Source organism: Ambystoma mexicanum, chromosome 6p, assembly GCF_040938575.1.
Source record: "Ambystoma mexicanum isolate Mex_15411 chromosome 6p, UKY_AmexF1_1, whole genome shotgun sequence".
NCBI lineage: Eukaryota > Metazoa > Chordata > Amphibia > Caudata > Ambystomatidae > Ambystoma > Ambystoma mexicanum.
Window position 1 is genome coordinate 665614557 of NC_090935.1, and position 20553 is coordinate 665635109.

Below are 20553 nucleotides of genomic sequence, written 5' to 3' on the forward strand. Positions count from 1 at the left end.
ATTTTAACCGTGGCCACCCTGCCCAGCCACGACACACTGAGGTCCTTCCACCGACGATAGTCCCCCTTGATCTCCCTCAAGTGTGGTGGGAACTTAGCCTGATACCAGCCAGCTAAGGTTGGTGTAATTTTCACTCCCAGGTATTTAATGCCGCCTGCGCTCCATAAGAATGGGGTAGCTGCCCTAAGCGACTCCCGATCTCCCGGGTTCAGGGTCAGGGCCAAGAGCTCCGATTTACTAAAGTTAATCCTCAAGCCGGATGCTTCCCCAAACTCCTCCAGCACCGCCCTACTTGCTTGGATCGACTCCCGAGGGGCTGTCAGCGTTAGCAACATGTCATCAGCAAACGCTGCGACTTTCTGTTCCCTCCCCCCCCCAATGGGATGCCCTTTATCGCCCGAGTCTCCCTAATGGCCTGCAGAAGGGGCTCAAGATAAATTGCGTAGAGCATAGGAGACAGAGAGCAGCCCTGTTTGGTGCCCCTGCTCTGTTTAAAAGACCTCGACATGACCCCATTCACTGCTATCCTCATACTTGGCGCCTGGTAGTTAGCCCGGACCATACCCAAAAACTCGCTATCGATGCCCATTTTTTGCATCGTCCTGAACAAAAAGGACCACTCCACGCGGTCCAACACTTTTTCTGCGTCCAACGATAAAAGAACCGCGGGAGTCCCCGTCTTCTCAGACTTTCCCACTAGGTGGGCCACCCTCCTGATGTCATCTGCAGTTTGCCGGCCCCTAATAAATCCTGCCTGGTCCGGATGGATCAACCCCGGGAGGAAGGCCTCCAGTCTATTAGCCAGGATTTTTGTAAAGTTTTTTGCGTCTGTTGATTAGCGCTATGGGCCTGTAAGATGCCCTTTCCTCGGGTTCTTTATGCGGTTTCAAAATGAGGGTCAGTCTTGCCTCCTCCATAGAAGGGGATATTCTCCCAGATGTTCTAAACGTGTTGAAAAGAGTGGTGAGGTGCGGGACAAGTATGAGTGCAAAGGTTTTATAGAAAGCCCCAGTATATCCATCCGGGCCCGGCGCTTTATTCGGAGGCAGAGCACAAATCACCTTTCTCACTTCCTCCTCTGAGACCTCCCTGTTAAGCAGGTCAAGCCCCTCATTCCCAATCTTCCCCAGTTCCATTCTCTCCAGAAACTCTGCTTGCGCATCAGCTTGCGGGTCCTGCGACGCGTAGAGGGACTCATAGAATTGTACTAACGTTTCCTGCATCTCCCCCATCCGTGTTACCCGCTCCCCTGAACTCGTCCTCAAGGCCGTGATTGGGTTTCTTGATTAGGCTCCCCTCAACAGGCGGGCGAGGAGTGCACCTGCCTTATTCGCTCTAGTATGAAACTTCTGGCGGACGTGAAGCAGCGCCCCTTCTTCCTTTTTGGTGCGAAGGAGTTCCAGCAGGCCCGGTGCTCTGCGGTATTCCCTCATAGCCGCCCTGGTCGGAGTAACTCCCGCCTGTTGCCTAGCTTTCTTGACCTCCACCCTCTAACTGTGCTTCAAGTGCCGCCAGTTGCCTCTTTCTCTGCGCCGCAGCTGATATAAGCTCCCCTCTCAGCGTGGCCTTAAAGCCGTCCCATCTCGTCCCTTCCCCAGTGTCCCCCCTCCTATTGAGGTCGAAGTAGGTCTTAATCTTTTCTTCTATTTCCTGCCGGATGATGGGATCTCTAAGAAGATATTTTGGGTACTTCCAGGCCCATACCCCCCTCTCCCGACGCCCTAAAGGCATCCTCATCGAAACCACCTTGTGATCTGCCACGCCAATGGGGCCCGTGGCCACCTCCCTGATGCTACCCACCAAACTAGACGTGACCCATATGTAGTCGATCCTAGATTGGGACCCATGGACCCCGGAGAGAAATGTATAACCTCCCTCATCCCCCCCCTTAACTCCCGCCACACATCCCGCAGACCCATGCCACCTATCTTTTCCTTGAGGCCCAGAGACATCACCACCCCTCCCCCTCTCGTGTGGGCGCCCGACCTGACTTTCTCCCTCTCCCAGCCTATATTGAAATCTCCCAGCAGAACTATTCGTCCCCAGGCCTTGTCCTCCAGGATCCCCAGCACCCTCCTCAAAAACTGCTCCTGGCCTGCGTTCTGGGCATACACCACCGACAGCGTGTATGGGTCATCTTGGTGAGTTCCCTTGACTGATATATCTTCCCTACTTGTACCTTATAGTCTCAGCGACCCTAAAATTCACTGAATCTTTAATGGCCAAGGCAACACCCCCCGACTTACTTCCTCGCGAGGCTTGTAGGATCTGGCTAAACCCCCTCAGTTTTAGGCGCCCCTGGTCCTTTTGTCTAAGATGTGTCTCCTGTAGGGCTAGAATGTCTGGCCCCTCCTTTCTCCTAAACTGCTCCAATTTCTTCCTCTTAAGAGGGGTATTCAGTCCCTTCACATTATGCGTCAGCCACTTGAATGTTACTCATATCACGCCAGGTTCCCACTCCACTCCCAACTGGCCCTTCCCACCAACTCCACCCCCGCCATGCTCTGGGCATAGCATGGTCCTGCGTGAACCCTCCTACCCCCTCCTGTGGCAGTACAATTATCCACCGCTCAAGGACTGAAGCCCTGAGCAAGCCGCTGCTGCTTGCTCCCCCTTTCCCCATCCACCCCAACCCCGCTCCCCCCAGCATGCTCCCCCCAACTGTCCCATCCCCCAAGGGCTTGCCCTTCCCGCCCTCTCCTCCCCACCTTCTCGGGTATACCCACCCTTCCTGATTCACAAATGAACGCTCCCCCCCCCCCCGCCACTTGCACCTTTAGAGGCCCACCACCCTAGTACTTCCCATTGGCTTATGCCTCATCCTGAACATTCCTCCCCTCTCCATCTGGGCTGTTCTTGTTAATTTCCTTGGGCGCCCTTTCTCCTTTCCCCCACCATCGACCACTGCCAGGGCTTTAGTTCTGGACCAGCGCGCGCAGGTCGCCTCTCCGCGCTAGTAGAAGCTTCCTCAAGATCAAGGCGTAGGCTATCCGCACCTTCTTGCATCGTGGTTGTCCGCTTTTGGGCCCCCTCCCATTCAAACACCAGACCAAAGGGGAGGGTCCACTTATATTTGACCCCCTTGCTATTGAGTTCCTTGAGGACTGGGCCCATTTGGCGTCTCTTGAGCAGGGTGCTGCTTGCCAGATCTTGGAATAGGGAGAGTCGATGCTCATTATACTGTATTGGCTCTTGCTTTCTTGCCTCCAGAAGGGCTGCTTCCTTTTGAGCGTACCTGGTGAAGGCCGCCAGGACATCTCTGGGTCTCTGGTTCGCTCCCCTGCCCCCTCTGCCAACCCTGTGAACCCAGTCCAATTCCACTGTATCCAGGGACAGGAGGCCCAAGATCCCAGCGAAGATGGCCTGAACCACTCCCTTTTAGTTCCTTGTCCCGGACCGATTCTAGAAGCATTTTAATTCGTATATTGACCCTGCGGGACCTATTCTACATGTCCTCCATCTGCGTCTCTAGATTCCGCGTGGCCACGTCAAGCCTTTCGATCGCCTCGTGTGTGTGCTGTTACTTCCTTATCCATCTCCTGTAGTCCTCTCTCCAGGAGGTCGGTTCGCTCGCCCTGCTGCCACAGCTCCTGCTTGATCTTCCCCAGGGCTGAGTTGAGATCTGAGCGTAAGAGTTGGAATTGTTCCTGGAATGTTTTCGTCAAACTGGTTTGCAGGGCGAGCATCTCTCCCCTGATGTCTTGCATTGATAACCCAGTTGCTGTGTCTCCTACAAGTGGTAAGTCCGTATCCACTGCATCATCCCGTGCGCCCTTAGCCGTCTCCCTTCTCTCCTGAAGCGGCCAGAGATTAGGAAGAGTGCCTGAGACATCCCCAGAGGACTGCAGCGCTCTCACGCTCTTTCCTTTATGCTTGGTGGCCATCCCGGCACAGATTTTGTGCACGGGGTCCCTCCCCCACTCTCCGCAGATTCCCTCTTTGATGCCGGGTACCGTCACCCTGGGGTAATTAGCGTCCTGTCTCCTGCCAACCTGCCTCCTACACCGCCGTACCCTGGGCACTCACTCCACTGCGCACTCTTTTGGGTCTCCCGGGCAGCCCCGGCGCACGGCACGTATACTCAACTCTGCCCCTCCAATATGTGGGCCCCTCCTGGAGTGCCTCCCATAAAGCGGACGGGGTGCCCTTCTCTTCTCCGCGTACCACCAAGTCCCAGGGGCTAAGCGGAACTCCCACGGCGAGTCCGGGATCCGGGCAAGCCACCAGCGCACCTCATTCACCGTGGAGGACGAGCCCCCACAGGGCCCTCACACGCCCAGGCAGCACACCTCTCCCGAAGTCACGTCCTCTGTACACGGGGTGTCCCTTAGTTGCAGCACTGCCTCCAGCCACTACCTGCAGACCTCTGAGAGCCAGCCTCCAGATTTCACCAGGCTGGCTCCCCTCAGGATCTTCTCACCCGGCCCTTCCGTGCCGCGCTCCCGGCTCAGCAGCCTTCCGTTGCGCTCCGAGCGGAGAGCGCTTCCCAGGTGGGGGCGGGCCCCCCTCCGCAGTAGTCTGCCGCGGAACCAGCTGAGCGGCGGGGTCCGCGCTGCTCTCCTCTTCACCCAGAGCGGGCGCTCCCACAGCAGTCTCTCCCTGGCTCAGCCGGCTGTTCGGCACTCCCAGCCCACCAGTCGCTGGTGTCAACTCTGTCTCCGCCGCACCTCCTCCTCAAACGGTGGCGAGCTGAGAATCCGCCCGCCCGCACCATTGCTGTCCTTTCCCTAGGCAGGATCCTGCGTCCTCTGGTGCCGGAACGGGCGCCGTGGGTCTGCCCAGCCGCCGCGTCCCCCAGGCCAGTTCAGGGCGTGCGGGCCCCCAGGATTCTCCACACAGCCTCCGTCACCTCCCCACAGCAGATTCCAGGCCGCCTCCTGCTGCGGGGCCTCCTCCTCAGTTGCGGGCCTGCTGACCGCTCCCGCCAGGCTGCGGCCGCCACTCCCGCCCTCGAGTTCATTTCGGGCTGGCTCGACGACCCCCGCATATGGCAACACACCAGCCTCCTATCCGGTGTCGCACGGCGTATCGGTGCACCAGAGCCCCTCTACGCCACTTTGCTCCACAGTTCGTCTCTCACAGACCGGGTGGTGGGCACGTTCCCAGGTCCGAGGTGCGGGAGCTCCGCCGATGCGACTACTCCCTGCAGGCGGCCATCTTGAATCACGTTTTTGTTCTTTTTATGATCAGTTAACTTAAGTTGGTTTGTTGATTGCAGTTGTCAAATGTATGGGAGGTTCTGAAAAGAGTTGGTGGTTTACCCTTGGGTTTTGGACCTCTATATAAGGCACAGTCCTTACAATGAGAAGTTGTGATATTAACTTCCTGAACCCTCAATGTTCCACTTTTATGCTGGTTAAGAGTTTTCATGTTCTGTACTTTGGGTAATTCTAGGAGAGAGAACCGTACATTGACAGCAAGCATTAGAAATGTAGGTATTCAGGGAATCTCTACCACAGAAGAGGATGAATACCGCCCCTCCCCCCCACCCCCCTCTCCCTAACCCCTCACAGCCGTCCCTTCCCATGTGATCCTCCCTCATGTTACCACCTCCAGGGTTAGGAACAGGTGGCGGATGCATTCCCCTGACTACATGGGAGTAGACTATAGGCTGGGGTTTAGTGATGACTTTGCAGGATTCATCACACTGCCCTTCCCATGGGGGTAGAAGCCCTAACCGCGAGTAATTAAAACAATTCCAAACAAATGGTGTCTCAGAAACCCACCACACGATCACATCTCCAATCACATCCCCACCACATGTGTAAGAAAGTCCCAATCTCCTACATCTCCAACATGTCTGGTGCGCTCCAACCGCCATTTTCGCTACACCCACCGGTGTGATATATGCCTGTTGTACTAATTTTGTTTTGTAACCATTGAAATTGAACATTTCTTGAGACCTGTTTGGTGTGTTCAAGTACCCTAGTCCACTCGCCGTCTGAGAACTGCTCAACCGCATCAGTTTCGCATTTAAGTCTGCACTCTACTGCTGTCCATATTCGCCACATACAGTTCCAACACACACTCCCTTGCTCCCCTCCCACTAGTTTAAAAAGGGTTACATTCATCCCATGGATACGTGGTTTCTCAGGGAACCAACCCCAGGCCTCTCTTATTCCTACCATCAGCATGGTGAACTCTAAGAGGTTCATGCGAACTGATAGATGGGCGGTCTTAAATTCCATGTATGTAATGGGCCTGCCTCCCTCATGTGATATGATAGGTTATTTATAACGCGCTTAATACTCAGAGGTTTCTAAGCACGAACCCGGGGATCGAACTTGTGTTGCTCCGCGTCGTCTAGCTTCCAAGGCAAGCACATTACCGCTGAGCTATCCTCCCGAGACCTCCCTCATACAATCAGCAATGACCCTCCCCATCCCAGTCGTCCAAATGCCTCCCCTCTTCTACCCAGCCATTACTCATCTCAATCAGCTTCAGTCCAGGGGCACAACGGTCAAAAATGAGAACCTCTGTCCCACCAGTACAGTGGCCATCCACTTAACCCGAATAATGGGAGCCACATGGGTAAAGAGTTCCCTCTTTCGCCCCCCTCCCCTCCAAAACCATGTCCAGGACTCGGTACAGTTCTGACTCCTTCATAATCCAGACTGTGTTACGATCCTTATGTGGTTGGGCAAACCGGTACACCATGGGGATGATTCCCAACAGTATCCTCTAAAATCTGGTTCCCCAATCCCCCCTCTAGCCGTTGGTAATTGTATGGTACCTAAAGCAATCCTCGGGGTCTCCCCTCTCCATAATAACCTGGTTAAGGTACTATGCAGTGACCGAAAACGGGTAGCCTGCAGAACCATTGCTAACATAAAATAATCTGGGCAACATAATCCTCTTCACCCAGGCCATCCGCCCCATCAAAAAGATTGGAAACCTAATCCAAAATTATGTGAGTCTCAAACGCCAAAATTAATTTCCCTATGTTCTGACTATACATCCACTCCCAATCCGCACTGACCTTTATCCCCAGATATTTGAATCCCGTGACCGACGTCTACATCCCAAATTGTGCTAGATCCCTGCTACCTTCAGTAGGCGGCACATAAATGGTCAACTTGGACTTATTAACAACCAGTCCAGATAGCTCACCAAACTCTTCAATCATGTTCGCCTCAGGGTTCTGGATGTATTATAGCACATTGTCTGCATACATGGATATAAAGTGTCTCTTCCCCCGCCCCCAGTAGCCAACCGATGTTCTGTCTGTGTTGATGCACCCTTCCCAGAGGTTTAATGACCAACACCGATATCGGAGGAGAGAATGGACACCCCTGTCACAACCCCATTCTTACCCACCATGGGGGAGAAATCCCCTCATTCACTTGCATCCTGCACATAGAACCTTCGTTTGGCAGCTTCACCTACTTGTTAAAGCGGACCCCGAAACCCATCCTCCCTAAAACCATCCCTTGAAATTCCAATGAGCCGGGGTCAGCGTCTTGTACGAATCTAAGCTAATCGCTGCTAGCCTCTTCTCAGTTTGTCTATGCTCATCCAGGATCAGGAGTAACTGCCATAGACTATCCATAGCGGATTTCTTTGGGGTAAAACCAGCCTAATCGGGATAGACCAAGGTCTGTATAAGCGGAGTCAACCGGCTGGCCAAAACCTTAGACATAATTTTAACATCCCCATTTAACATAGACAACGATATGATGCACACTCTGCAGGATCCTTCCCTTCCTTGGGCAGAGTTTTTACCTGTGCTTCCAGCATGGATTCTGGGAAACTCCCACTCGCTTTGGCCTCTCCCCTGCCAGACTTCTCTTGTGTCCACAACTGCCTCGTATAAGCTTGTATATAGCATTTGCCTATCTTGTTAGCTTGGTATATCTACTTGACAAACAACTATTTTGCTCTCTGTATTTGAAATCTTCTGCTCTCCTGATTTTAAAAACAATCTTCTTTTCTTTTCGCTTAAATTTACAATGTTCTATTTGTCTTTAGTGCTGTTGCCGAAATGCCACGGGGTTCCCACTCAGCTCTGGCAGACTCTCTGGTTCTCTGTAGTGTTTCCTGGCCTGCTTACGCGACGTACCTTCACTGCCTGCTTCCCACTCTGGCCGGCTTTGACGTCTCTTCAGGCTCCCTTCGGCTCTGCTCCTGCACGCTGGCTTTTCCAGTAAGGACAATGCTGCTTCTCTTGGCTGCCAAACGCCCAGGGACCCTCTCATGATTCCTGGTGTTTACACAGCATGCCTCACTTGCACCACGCTTCTGTCCTTCTCTGCCAGTCGAGCTCTCTCGCTTTGCCACACTGGCTTGCATCTCCAGCTTCTGCACTCTGACTCGTGCCTCCAACTTCTGCATGCCGGCTCATGCCTCCAGCCTCCGTCCTTCGTCACTGAAGCAGTGACGTCTTCTCCCGAGCTGCTTCTTACCATTTGGCTTACATTTGTAAAGGTTCCATGCACAGGGACCTTCATCCAACAACTAGCACGCTCAATACAGTTGTTGTTCTGCATCAATTCCTTCACCCCCCCCCCCCGTCTCAGTACTTGTGTGGTTGTGGGAACTGAAGTGCATTGATAGTTTCAATATTATAAGTATATTAGTTGAACAGTCTTTTCCAAAGATGTCACATGGAAGATCAGTTCTACTTGAAGTGAAATTAGAACGGAAGGTTTTCCTGGAGTTTTTGGAAAAGGTATTCTTGCAGCTTTTAGGCGAGGTATTCCTGGGACTATTTGTTTTTAGACCAAAAATGAGAGGTGGATTTGTGGGGGGGGTGGCAGAGGGGAGGACAGACGCATGGCATTCGATAATGGGGGTTCAACCTGATGCGGAAAAATTGGGATACCATTTTGCATCCAATGAAGTTATGACATCCCCCCGATGGTAGTCTCCTCCTATGTGATCCTCCCTCATATAGCTGACCCCAGGGTCAGGATCAGATAGTGGCTCCCGTACCCTGGCCACATGGGAGGAGGCCACCAATGGGGAATTCGTGATGACTCCATTATATTCCTCACATTGGGCCACCCTTTAATGGTATCTCGGTTCTGTGATGTTTGGGGATGCTGTGGGCAACGAACAGTTCGATGTCTTATCAGGGATATCTGGCTCTTCGCCTGTCTCCCTGCCTGACAAATGGTTATTAACCTCTTGATGGCTTGGCTGGTGAGCGTGGTCATTTTCTACAGGAATGGCTGATGTGACAAACGTCTCTACTTCCATTTGGAGAATTGATGGTTAGGTGATGGATGTACCTTCTTGAAGAAGCTGACAATTCTTGTTGTACACCACTGCCCACTGACATCAGTTGCCATCAACACCTTAACCACAGCCCAATGATTGGGGTCATAGTTCAATGCCATTTTCTTGACATGCTTGCTGACCTGTACAAGGACTGTGTCACCTACAGAGATATCTTCCTGATGACATGGCCCCAGTTCCCTGTCACTTCCACAGATGTGATCACTTCGAAACATTTGTCTTAATGTGAAAATTGTACGATCTCTTCAAATGACATGGACTTCGGAATTGCTTTTTCTGTTAGCTTGCTCATGTTGTCGGGTCCCCTGACTGTTGGCGTCTGATCAGGAATCATAGTTGGCTGTTATTGCAGGGCCTGTGTGAGCGAGTCGCATTATATTCTTGCAGCAGGAGCTGCCACTTCTTTATCCTTGCTGGCGGGTGCAGAACTGGACCTGATCGATACCAGATGTTTATGATCAGTCACTAGGGATATGTCCGTCCCATATATGTAATGTGATAGTGCTTGCACTCCCATAGTACAGCCAGTGCTGCCCTCTCTAATTGTGACTGTTCTCTGTGGGGGGCAAGGCTCTGCTTGCATATGCCACTTGTTTGACTTCGCCTATATGTGAGGGTTCAGAAATGGGAGGCAGACACCTTTTGTGAAGATTTTTCAAAATATGCCATTTCATTAACTCAAAAGGTTGAATACATGCCTCACCATCCCTACCCTGAGGATTTCCCTGCTTAAAATAAACTAAAGGAAATACTCTAACAAAAGGTTTCTGTCCCTCACACTTGTACATACAAGTCAACAAGTTAATAGGGCAATTCAAAAATAACGAATATGCCAGTTATATTAACAATCTGAGAATTGTCTCTCCTTATAATAGGGGTGAATTCCCCATCCCCAGATTCAAGCAGGATTCTATTCAACTGTTGCAAAAGGATAAGGAAACCCTGTCTTGTAACACATTTCCAACTCTGTTCTTTTGATTTCAACTCGACGACAAATGTTTGATACAGTTCTGTTTGTTTCAACTTAAAGTCAAACAACAGTTCACCAAGGATTTTCCTCTTTTTGCTTGTGACAAGGAGCTCAAAGTAACTTCTCTTAAACCAAGAATACTTCCTTAGTTTATTAGGATCAACAGCATTGTCTTTGTTGGGATAACTCCGCAACAGTGCACAAAAAACTTGTGTAAATAATTGTGGATGATTCTGCAGCAGTTCACACAATACTTGCTTCAGGAGGGGTGGCACTTGCACTGAGGGATGGGCTGGACCTGACAATTAAGACAACGCAAAAAGATGACCAGGGTAGGTACCTGGCATTTATATTAGAGGGCAGAGCAGAGCTATATACGATCGCTACACTGTATGCGCCCAACACTGGTCTGGATGCCTTCATTCAGAAGTCTCTTACTCGCCTGAGTGATTTCGCCATGGGACGCATTGTTTTAACTTAACTAGGGACTTTAACATGGCATGGGACCCCTCAAGGGACAGAGGCAGGGCTCTGTGGGGATTACCGGGCAGCCCTTCCGGGGACCTCAAAAAGAAATATCAAGACATGGCCCTGGTAGACGCATGGAGGGAGACTCAGGGGAACGAGAAGGGGTACACGTTTTACTCGCATGCACATAAAACCCACTCCCGAATTGACTACTTTTGTGTGTCTGCCCCACTTTTAGGGACCATCATTGGGATCTTACTTGGGCCTATAGCGATCTCGGACCACACCCCCATCGCCCTAACACTGAGCAGGCCACGGTGACCACCAGGGCTGTGGAAGTTGCGATACCCGACCCCAGTTATGGTACAGTAGATTGAACGGGAACTGGAGGAATACGCGGGGAATAATGGCTGGGGCGACACTACACCGCAAATATGGTGGGATGCTCTAAAAGCCATGCTAAGAGGGAAAATGATGGCAATCAAGGCTAGAAGAGAAAGGGAACTAAGACTTGAGGAAGAAAACCTAGGCAAAAAACTCAGAGGCAATGGCACAAATGGCCACAAGGCATTCGCCAGCCATAGCAAGGGAGGTCCGGGTGCTAAGAGGCCAACTGAATCTCATTCAGACCAGGGCGGCAGAACACAATTTACGGTGCCTATGCCAAAAGCACTACATTAAAGTGAACAAATCTGACAGACTGCTAGCCCAGTTGTTGCGAAAGGAGAAGAGCAAAACTATTCTAAAAATGAAAGGGGAGGGAGGGCAGGCGTTTACTAACAGAGAGCGAGCGAGAGAGAGAGAGAGAATTCCGCCAGTTTTACCCCACCTTATAGTCGTCATACAATCCTGACCCCACTGCGCAAAAGGCATACCTAGATAGGCTCGATCTCAAGGTCATTTCAAAGGGGGAGCGGGAACAGCTCGAAGGAGAAATAACTGACAAAGTCAGAAAGGCAATCGCCACCCTCTCCCTGAACAAGGTCCCGGGCCCAGATGGCTATGTATCCGAGTTCTATAAGATCCACAAAGAATTTCTAATTCCCCAGCTCACCAGACTTTTCAATCACATCGGCCCCTCCGGAGCCCTCCCCAGCTCCATGGAAGAGACCAAAGTAATTCTTATACATAAAAAGAGCAAAGATCCGTAGTAGTGTGTGCCCGATGGCGCTCATAAACGTTGACGCGAAGATCCACACGAAGATCCTTAGATTCCATTATGCCCAAGTTAGTCCAATACGTCAGGCGGGTTTCATCAGAGGGCGGCAGACAGCGGATAACGTGCAGAGAGTGACCCACTTGATTGAGAAAACTCAGATTAAGAGGATTCCCGCTCTCCTCCTAGCGATCGATGCTGAAAAGGCCTTCGATCGTGTGGAGTCGGGCTTTCTATTCGCCACATGGACCAAAACGGGCTTCCAACCCACATACATTGACCGAGTGGGAGCCAGCTACCAGACTCCGTCGCTTCGCCTGGCAATCAGTGGTCGGATTTCAGAGCCGCTTAAGGTAGAGAGGGGTACGAAGCAGGGATGCCCACTATCCCCGCTGCGCTATGCTCTCCATCTTGAGCCATTCCTAGATAAGAATGGCCAAGAACATGAAGGGCATCCTGTTTGGTGGACAGGCCCATAAGGTGGCCGACTTCGCAGACGATCTGCTACTCACACTGACTGACCCTGAGGTATCGCTAACAGCGGTATGTGAGGAGCTCGACCAGTTTGGGCGGGTCGCTGGCCTAAAAGTAAATACTAATAAATCGGAGATTCTTAACCTTAATCTACAGGCGGCTTTGGTGCAACATGTCAAAAGAGAATATGCTTTCAGATGGACAAGCAAGGGAATCAAGTACTTGGGGGCCACCTTCCCAAATCCGTGGGGGAACTATATCGGGCAAACTACCTCCCTCTGTTGGAGAAAATCAAATCAAAGCTAGTAGACTGGGGGCCACTGTATATCTCTTAGGTGGGGCGCATTAATGTCCTAAAAATGGTGGTCCTACCACAGCTCCTGTACCACTTCGCCGCCCTTCTGATAGAAGTCCTGCGTTCCTTTTTCCGAGCCCTACATAAAGCCACTAATCTCTTTATCTGGAACCACAAATGTCCCAGAATAGCATCAGCCCTTATGAGGACACCAACCCTCCGAGGTGGCATGGAAGAGCCCGATTTTAAGGCCTACTACATAGCAGCCCAGATAAAGGGTTCTCAGAGATTGGCAGAGAGATGATCGGGATAAACCATGGAGGCCGATGGATAGGGCAGTGGTAGCCGGGTGGTTAGAGGGAACGTGGTGGCTCCCAAGGGCGGATAGACCCAAGGGCGAATCGCCTCGACCATAAGGGAAGCCTGGGACGCGGCAGTCAAACGGGCCCACATCACTACCTTTCCCTCCCCACACCCACCTCTGTTTGAGAACCCACAATTCTCCCCAGGCTGTAAGAACCTGGCATCTGATGATTAGTATTTGGGGGGGATGTCGGATGGTGCGAGACATGTATGGGGACGGCAGGGTTAAAGAATTTGATCAGTGCAAAACAGTGTTCGGGTTGAAGGAGACCCATAGATACGGATATATACAACTGAGACATTGGCTATCCCACCCAGAGCAGAGACAGGCAGGTACACGCCCCCCTAACCCCATTCGATAAGTACTTAGACACACATGAGGAGGACAGGGGTCTGATGGCTTCCATATATAAACATATTAAGGAGGGGGAAACTCCTCCGAATAGAAATTACATGAGGAAATGGGAAGTTGACACGGGCACCGAAATAGAGGAGCGCAAGTGGAAAGAATTGTGGGCTCAGATACCGAAACTCACCAGGTCCCTTGAGATATGGGAGCTCTGGCTAAAGCAGATGTTTCAGTGGCACCTAACCCCGGTCAGAATAAACAAGATGTTTGCTCGAGCCCCTCAACTCTGCTGGAGGGACTGCAGGGGGGGGGGAGAAGGGCTCATGGGCTCACATATGGTGGGAGTGCCCGAAACTGAACACATTTTGGGGCAACATTCAGCAGGCCATCGACCAGCTTCTGGGTGTCAGGGGGGGTGGGAACAGGGGGCTCAATATGTTAGGCCTAAACCGGGCGCTGGTGGCCATCCCCACGAATGCGGCCCGCACAGTGTGTGTCATTATGATGATGTCTGCAGCAATGGTAGTGGCGCGTAGGTGGAAGTCGAGAGACACCCCCCCCCCCAACCCCCCAAGAGCATGAGTGGGTGGCAAAAATCTGGCCGGTCGTGGCCATGGAATGGCTCACATACTACATACAAGGACAATACATGAAATTTGCATCTACTGGGCTGCCCTTCTAACATTTCTGAAGGAGGGCGCGTGCAGAGCATGATGCCCCAAAAGCATGTCACTACTTGGAATTATACTCCCTCAGGAAGATTCCGATCCATGAACGTGAGAAAAACTGAAATGGCTAAGGGCAGTCCCAGACAATGACATAGAGACTTAAAACTCTTTGCTGCCAGTATGATATTCATGAGAGTGGGTAAAGCTCATCACACTGCTGGAAGCGTATATGAAATTTAATGAGCTGAATACACAAAAAACTAAAATTGTCTTTAACCCAGATGCCGTCTAAGAAATCCAAAATACCAGCACTTTTCCTCCAAGGAAAAAATCGAATGCAAGTATCTACAAGAAAATACCTTGGTATTTGGATTAACCAGTCAATAACGGAAAAGGAATGGGCTGTCCACCTAAAATCAAAGGCGCTTTCTCTAGCCAGACAAGGAGCAGTTGTACATCATATATTCTGAACGTTTTCAATGAAACCGCAAAATCTTTCTACAGGCAGAAAGTAGTGGCAATATTGACGTATGGAAGTGGGACGATGACTAAACTCGAACCTTTTAATATGGCAACAGTTGGAAGCAATCTCTGCAGTCTATAACGTGCTGGAAACAACTTGATCTATATAGGAAAATACTGAGTGATGAACGCATACCGACATTTGACATCTTGCGCCACAAACAGAACTCTTGCAACGATATAGCGCTGAATGGAAAAGTGCCACAGATCAAAAACTGCGAGTGGCAGAGATGCCAATGGAAATGCTGATACAGCGCCCACAATATGCAAAAAAGCGGATCGTGCAAAATGACTGGATAACTCAATACATCTTAAAGCACAGTACTAAATGGACTTAAATTGTGAATGCGAGATAAGAGTGATAAACCATCCCCCAAAGTATATCGTACTCTTTCCACACCAACAGATTCGAGATACCTTTTTGAGGCTGCGTCTTAATTTGTTACCAACGCGCGAAATATTAGATAACAGAACAAATTCCGATAAGCCAGGAGTTCTCTCGCTTCTGTAAACAAATCGAAAATGCAGAGTCCTTTTTTCACATTATAATGTAATGTACTGCGCTGACCGAGAAACGAAACTTCTTCAGCGAGATGTTTCTACCAACTAACACACAGATGGATCCAATGGAACGGTGGTCACAGATCCTGCTGGGCAATAACAACAAACTGGTCTTTACGATTATCCAATTTTGGAATAACTTAATAGAAAAGTCTAAATATCTGTTTAAAAGACGGACGAGAAATAAAATGAAAGACAGATGAAATCCATTTTATTAACTGTGTTGTATATAAATGAAAAGTTTAGAAATAAACTATCATTTTAAAAAAAGAATAAAAATAAATTGTGTTTAATGTGCATAAATAACTAGGTGCAAAGAAATTAATATTATAGAAACATTTCCATTTTTCAGTTAAAACATATTTTTAATCACTTATAAAACACTCTCATTGGGAATTGGACTTGCGTTTTAACTCCCTTTTTAAAAAAAAAAATAAATAAATACTGCCAACTTTAAAAAATAGGGAGTAAAATACTCCCACTTCCAAATCTTATCTGGAGTACAGCCTCCATCAGTACCCTTTGTGCCGTTTCCTTTACCTTCTCTCTCAAACGTTTTCAATTATGCACAATTATGGACTGTTTCTCCGCTCACCCTTTGCTTCAATTCCCACTGCCTTCTTAACCATGAAGTAGAAAAATGCTATCGACCGATCCCAAGGTTCCCACGTTTCTGCCCACCACATTTCCTGTAACTGTAGTATATACTGGGCCGTAACCTACTCGTCCTGCATAGTTAGTTGCATTATCGATTTAAGATGGGGGGGGGGTTGTATTGGGGTATGCTCTTATTCGACTATCGAACATACCTTTAGTGGGATTAGCTTGCAACCTCTGAATGTATATATCCTGACCTTTTGTCTATCTAAGACACTAAGAACACATTTATTAGGGTTTATAACACGGCACATGAAGCACTTTGCCTTTACTTATGTCATTGATTTTATTTTCAAATAAGAATACAAATGTTTTTAAATAACTCAATTTATTATGGTTTCCTTTATAGAAGAGTTAAGGGAGATGTCTGCAGTTAACGTTTCTCCCAAAACGTTGGTCAAACTGAGAGCGTTCTGCAGTACTCCAGGATCCTTTGTTGGAGCAGAGGAGGATCTTTCTCAAGTGCAGAAAACCCACTGTGTGGAGGCCCAGGAAGACAGTGAACACATTCAGTGCAAGAAGCAATCGGATGAGAGACCCATCCAAGCACCACATCGGGTATGGTTTCCTGTCGTGTTTTTCTATCGGTCTGATGATTATTTTTCCTGCTGCAGGCTTGCTAAGGAAAACCTGCCTACTTTTGAAACTAGTTATTCATCGTGGCTATAGTCTTTTAATCCAGAAACAATAAATGTCTGTTTTCAAACTTTTCATAAATGACTGTCTGGATAACTTTTTATTGTTCGCAGTACAAAGCCATTGTTATTTAAGATAACTTTACAGATCCCATCACGTGATGGGGGAATATCCTTGTATCTTTAAGCGTGTCATGTAAAGCGTTCAGTTTGTTGCAAACCCTGTTATCATGGCATGAGGGGTTCAGTGAAGTGAATATAGGAATATCTGAAGCATCATGGGAGTAGAATTTAAACAAGATGATTAGTAAGTTGAGCCCGAGTGCTGTGGGAAGTTGGAAGCCGAGCATCCAACGCCAGCATGGGAATGTTTTGTAATTGAAAACATGTTAACTTGGAGTGTATCCAGCTAGGACCATGGAATTGGCTAAAGCATATACATGGATTCAAACTCAATCATTGGTAATCAATAACATTAACAGTAGGCCTGTGTGATTATTTAGTAGCCAAAGTTAATGTGTGTGTGTATCGGATACTAAAAACGAAAATATAACTTATAACGTGAAGGAGTATACAATACCAGGAAGCAGGGGAAATAGGAACAACTAATAAGTATTATGAGCATGGTGCTTATGGAATGGCTTTCTATTGTAGAAAGAAGGGATTACTCGTGATTGGGGATCTACATAGAGAAATCTATTGAAATGAGGTGATACTCTAACAAGATAATGGGGCGAGTCAAACTAAATAAAAACGAATCAAAGAATCAATTGTTAAAAATACATTTCAACAGCAATGATTCGCTGAACATTGTGTTTTTGTTTTTTCCTTACCTATGATTTCTACCCTACACCAACCCCCTCACTATCTGGGCTCCACAAACACTTTGAATGTTTTCTTTATAGAATAATTTGATGTATGTCCAGCTTTTGACAAAGGCCAGAGACCGAAACACGTGTTAACACAAGGACAAATGTTAATAAACCTAAGAACCTAAAAACACAAGGACAAATGATGATAAACCGAAGAACCACAAAAACGTGCCCGGTGCAATAAATGAAGCACCAAACATTGTTTGTATTTGTATCCAAGAAGGAGGGGGTATAATCTTCCTGGTGACTCCAATAGTGACAGGCAGTCCAAGATTTAGTAGTCCAGGCACCACGTGATTTTCTTTAATAACCCAGATCTTTTATAATGTTAAAGTGGGTAATGGAACCCGTTCCCCAGTGCCTCCGGGGATCTGGAGTGTACTGCAGATACTTTCTGGTACAGAGAAAGTCAGGAGTGTGGCGGCCAATCCTAGACTTATGACACTGCAACAAGTACTTAAAGTTCCAAAAGTTCAGAATGGTCATGTTGAGGCATGTGCTCGGCCGGCTGGGGAAGGGGACTGTTGGATCTCGAAGAAGCTTACTTTCAGGTCCCCATCCACCAAAAACATTATATTCCTGCAATTTGTGGTCCAGGGATAGCACTATCAGTTCAAAGCATTGCCCTACGTCTTGAAGTCTACGCCTCAGGTGTTCACAAAGTGCTTTGCCTCTGTGGTGGGCATCTGCATCTCAAGGGCATACACGTCTACCTTTTATCTGGACGACTGGCTAATCCGCCCCCGTTCTGGCAAAACCAGCACGCAGCAGAGACCATTTGTCTGTTGACTGAGCTTGGATTCTTCATCTATTAGAACGCTCTGTTCCTGGGTGCCGATCTCAACACGGTCGCATGCCTGGCTACCACCTCGGAGGAAAGGTTGACGGCCATCCAATGGAAGGTGCAGCGGCTCAATCCGCGACAGTAAGAGCCATCAAGTCGCTGTTGGGGATGATGTCCTCCTGCATCCAACTCGTTCCATTCTGCAGGTTCCGGCTGAGACTTCTTCAAGAGTTACTGGATGCGCAGTGGCTGCCAGTCATGGGCACTTGGACAGACAAGATCACCTTCAGCCAGGAGTTCTGAGAATCTATACGATGGTGGGGAGAGCACCCACATCTGACGCAAGGGGCTCCTTTTCAGGCACACCATACCAGGCCACCAATGCCTCCCTGGAGGGGTGGGGAGCCCACACCAGGCAGTTGCACGCCAGACGCCTCTGGCTCCCGGAGGAAAAGAACCTTCACATCAACGTCCTGGAGCTCCGGGTAGTCGTTTGGACCCTCAAATCATTCCTGCCTCAACTGTGGGGGAAGGTGGTGAGGATCTTCACTGTCGCCACCACAACCATGTTCTAAATCCGGAAACAGGGTGGGGACGTGCTTTCTGGCAATCTCCCTGGAAGCTCAGTCCCTCTGGCACTGGGCCATTCTTCGGGACATGTTCCTGAACCCGTTTCACCTGTCAGGCACCAAGAACACCATTGCAGACTCTCTCAGCAGGGAGCTACAGTCCTGCCATGTGTGGAAGCTTTGTCAGGATCAAGTATCCTTTCTCTTCAGCTAGTGAGGTCAACCCCAAATCGAACTCTTCATGATAGCGACCAACTCCAAGTACCAGAGGTTCGCCAGCAGGTTTCCTCAGTCGAAGGGTCTGGGGGATAACTTTTCATTCACGTGAGAGGGGCTATTCCTGTACACCTTCCCTCCTATCCCGCTCCTGCTACGTGTGATCAACACACCCAGACAATGTCATTACAGGCTGATGCTCATTGCTCCAGCGTGTCCACGGCAAATCTGATAACCGGACCTGCTCAGTCTATCCAGCTCCCTCCACTTCCCGATCTTCTCTCCAGAAGAAACAGAACAATACTGCACCACGATCCAGCATCGCTGAGCCTCATGTCCTGGCTCCTGCAGCCAGAGTTTGGGCATTTTTCTCTGCTGCTTGAATGCAAGAATATCCTGGCCAAGGCCAGAGTGTCCTCTACGTTGGCGTGCTACGGCCACAAGTGTTACCGCTTCTCAGTGTGGTGCAGGACCCAGAAGATTACGCCACTGAGAGTCACAGCCCTGCATCTCCTCCCGTATCTGCTTTCCCTGGCCAAGGCTGGCTTGGCTCTTGCTTAGATCAAGGTACGTCTGGCTGCGATATCCCGTTACAGCAGGACGCCTGGTAAGCCATCCCTGGGCTCACACGGACTCGTCAAGCAGTGCCTTAAAGGCCTCTTCAGGACTTTTCCACCAGTGAAGGCTCCTGCACCGGCGTCGGAGCTCAACGTCGTTCCGACTAAGCTCATGGGGGCGGAGGGTCCCTTTTGAACCTATGCATCAAGACCTTTTGTAGTTTCTCTCATGGAAGATGGCGTTTTTGGTGGCCATCACCTCGGCCAGGCGGGTGTAGGGAGATCCAGGCCCTTTCTTGCAAAGAAGCTGTACTTGCCTTTCCACGATACGAGGGTGGTGCTACAAACCCACCCAACATTTTATACTGATGGTTCCTTCACAGTTCCATCTCAACAAGCCTTTGGCTCTGCCAAGCTTCTCCCGAATCCTTCTACGGCAGCGGAAAGGACATTGCATTTGCTGGACGTTGCTTGTGCCTTTTTTACCTGTGAATCACGGGAAGGCCCTGTCTAAGGCTTCCATGTCCAGGTGACTCTCTGGCTGCTTCATGCACTGTCGTCTGACCAACAGACCTCTTCCAGGCCATCCGAGAACCCATTCCACCAGAGCCCATGCAGCAACAAAAGAGTTTCTCTAGTGTTCTCCTGATCGACATCCGCAGAGCTGCATCATGGAGGTCCACCGACACCTTCACGAGATTCTACTGCATCGACCGGGATTCCAGGAAGGAGTCTAGGGTCGGCTAAGCGGTGCTACTCAACCTGTTAACTTGAGGTGAGGCTGTTCCAGGGATAAGTGTATTGCTTCTGTGAGCCTTGCCACCTCCCGCGGTTGTGTATATGTACTGCTGTGTAATCGTATTCATGAGCATGTGAATCCATGCCAGATCTAATGCTGGAGAATGAACAAGTTACTTATCTATAACTTGTGTTCTCCAGCATTGGTCTGGCATGGGTTCTCCAGCATTGGTCTAATGCTGGAGAATGAACAAGTTACTTATCTATAACTTGTGTTCTCCAGCATTGGTCTGGCATGGATCCAGCATTGGTCTTATCTATAACTTGTGTTCTCCAGCATAGGTCTGCAAACCCTCCCACCTCACCTTCTGTGGCTCTTCTTGGTTCATACTGACACTTTACATGCGCTACCAAATCCGAAGATGGCCACCAAGGTTGGAGCTTAGGTAGACAGCTGCCATT

The 20553-nt window shown here is 49.5% G+C and overlaps 1 protein-coding gene across 3 annotated transcripts in view; it reads left to right on the forward strand.

Moving 5' to 3' along the window:
• The window catches only part of MSH3 (mutS homolog 3), a 2767116-nt gene that overhangs the window by 95532 nt on the left and 2651031 nt on the right, over positions 1-20553 (forward strand). For all 3 annotated transcript variants that reach the window (XM_069627552.1, XM_069627549.1, XM_069627550.1), the window contains exon 3: positions 16070-16278. In XM_069627552.1, coding sequence (XP_069483653.1) covers positions 16070-16278 — 209 coding nt within the window. The remainder of the gene's footprint in view (positions 1-16069; positions 16279-20553) is intronic.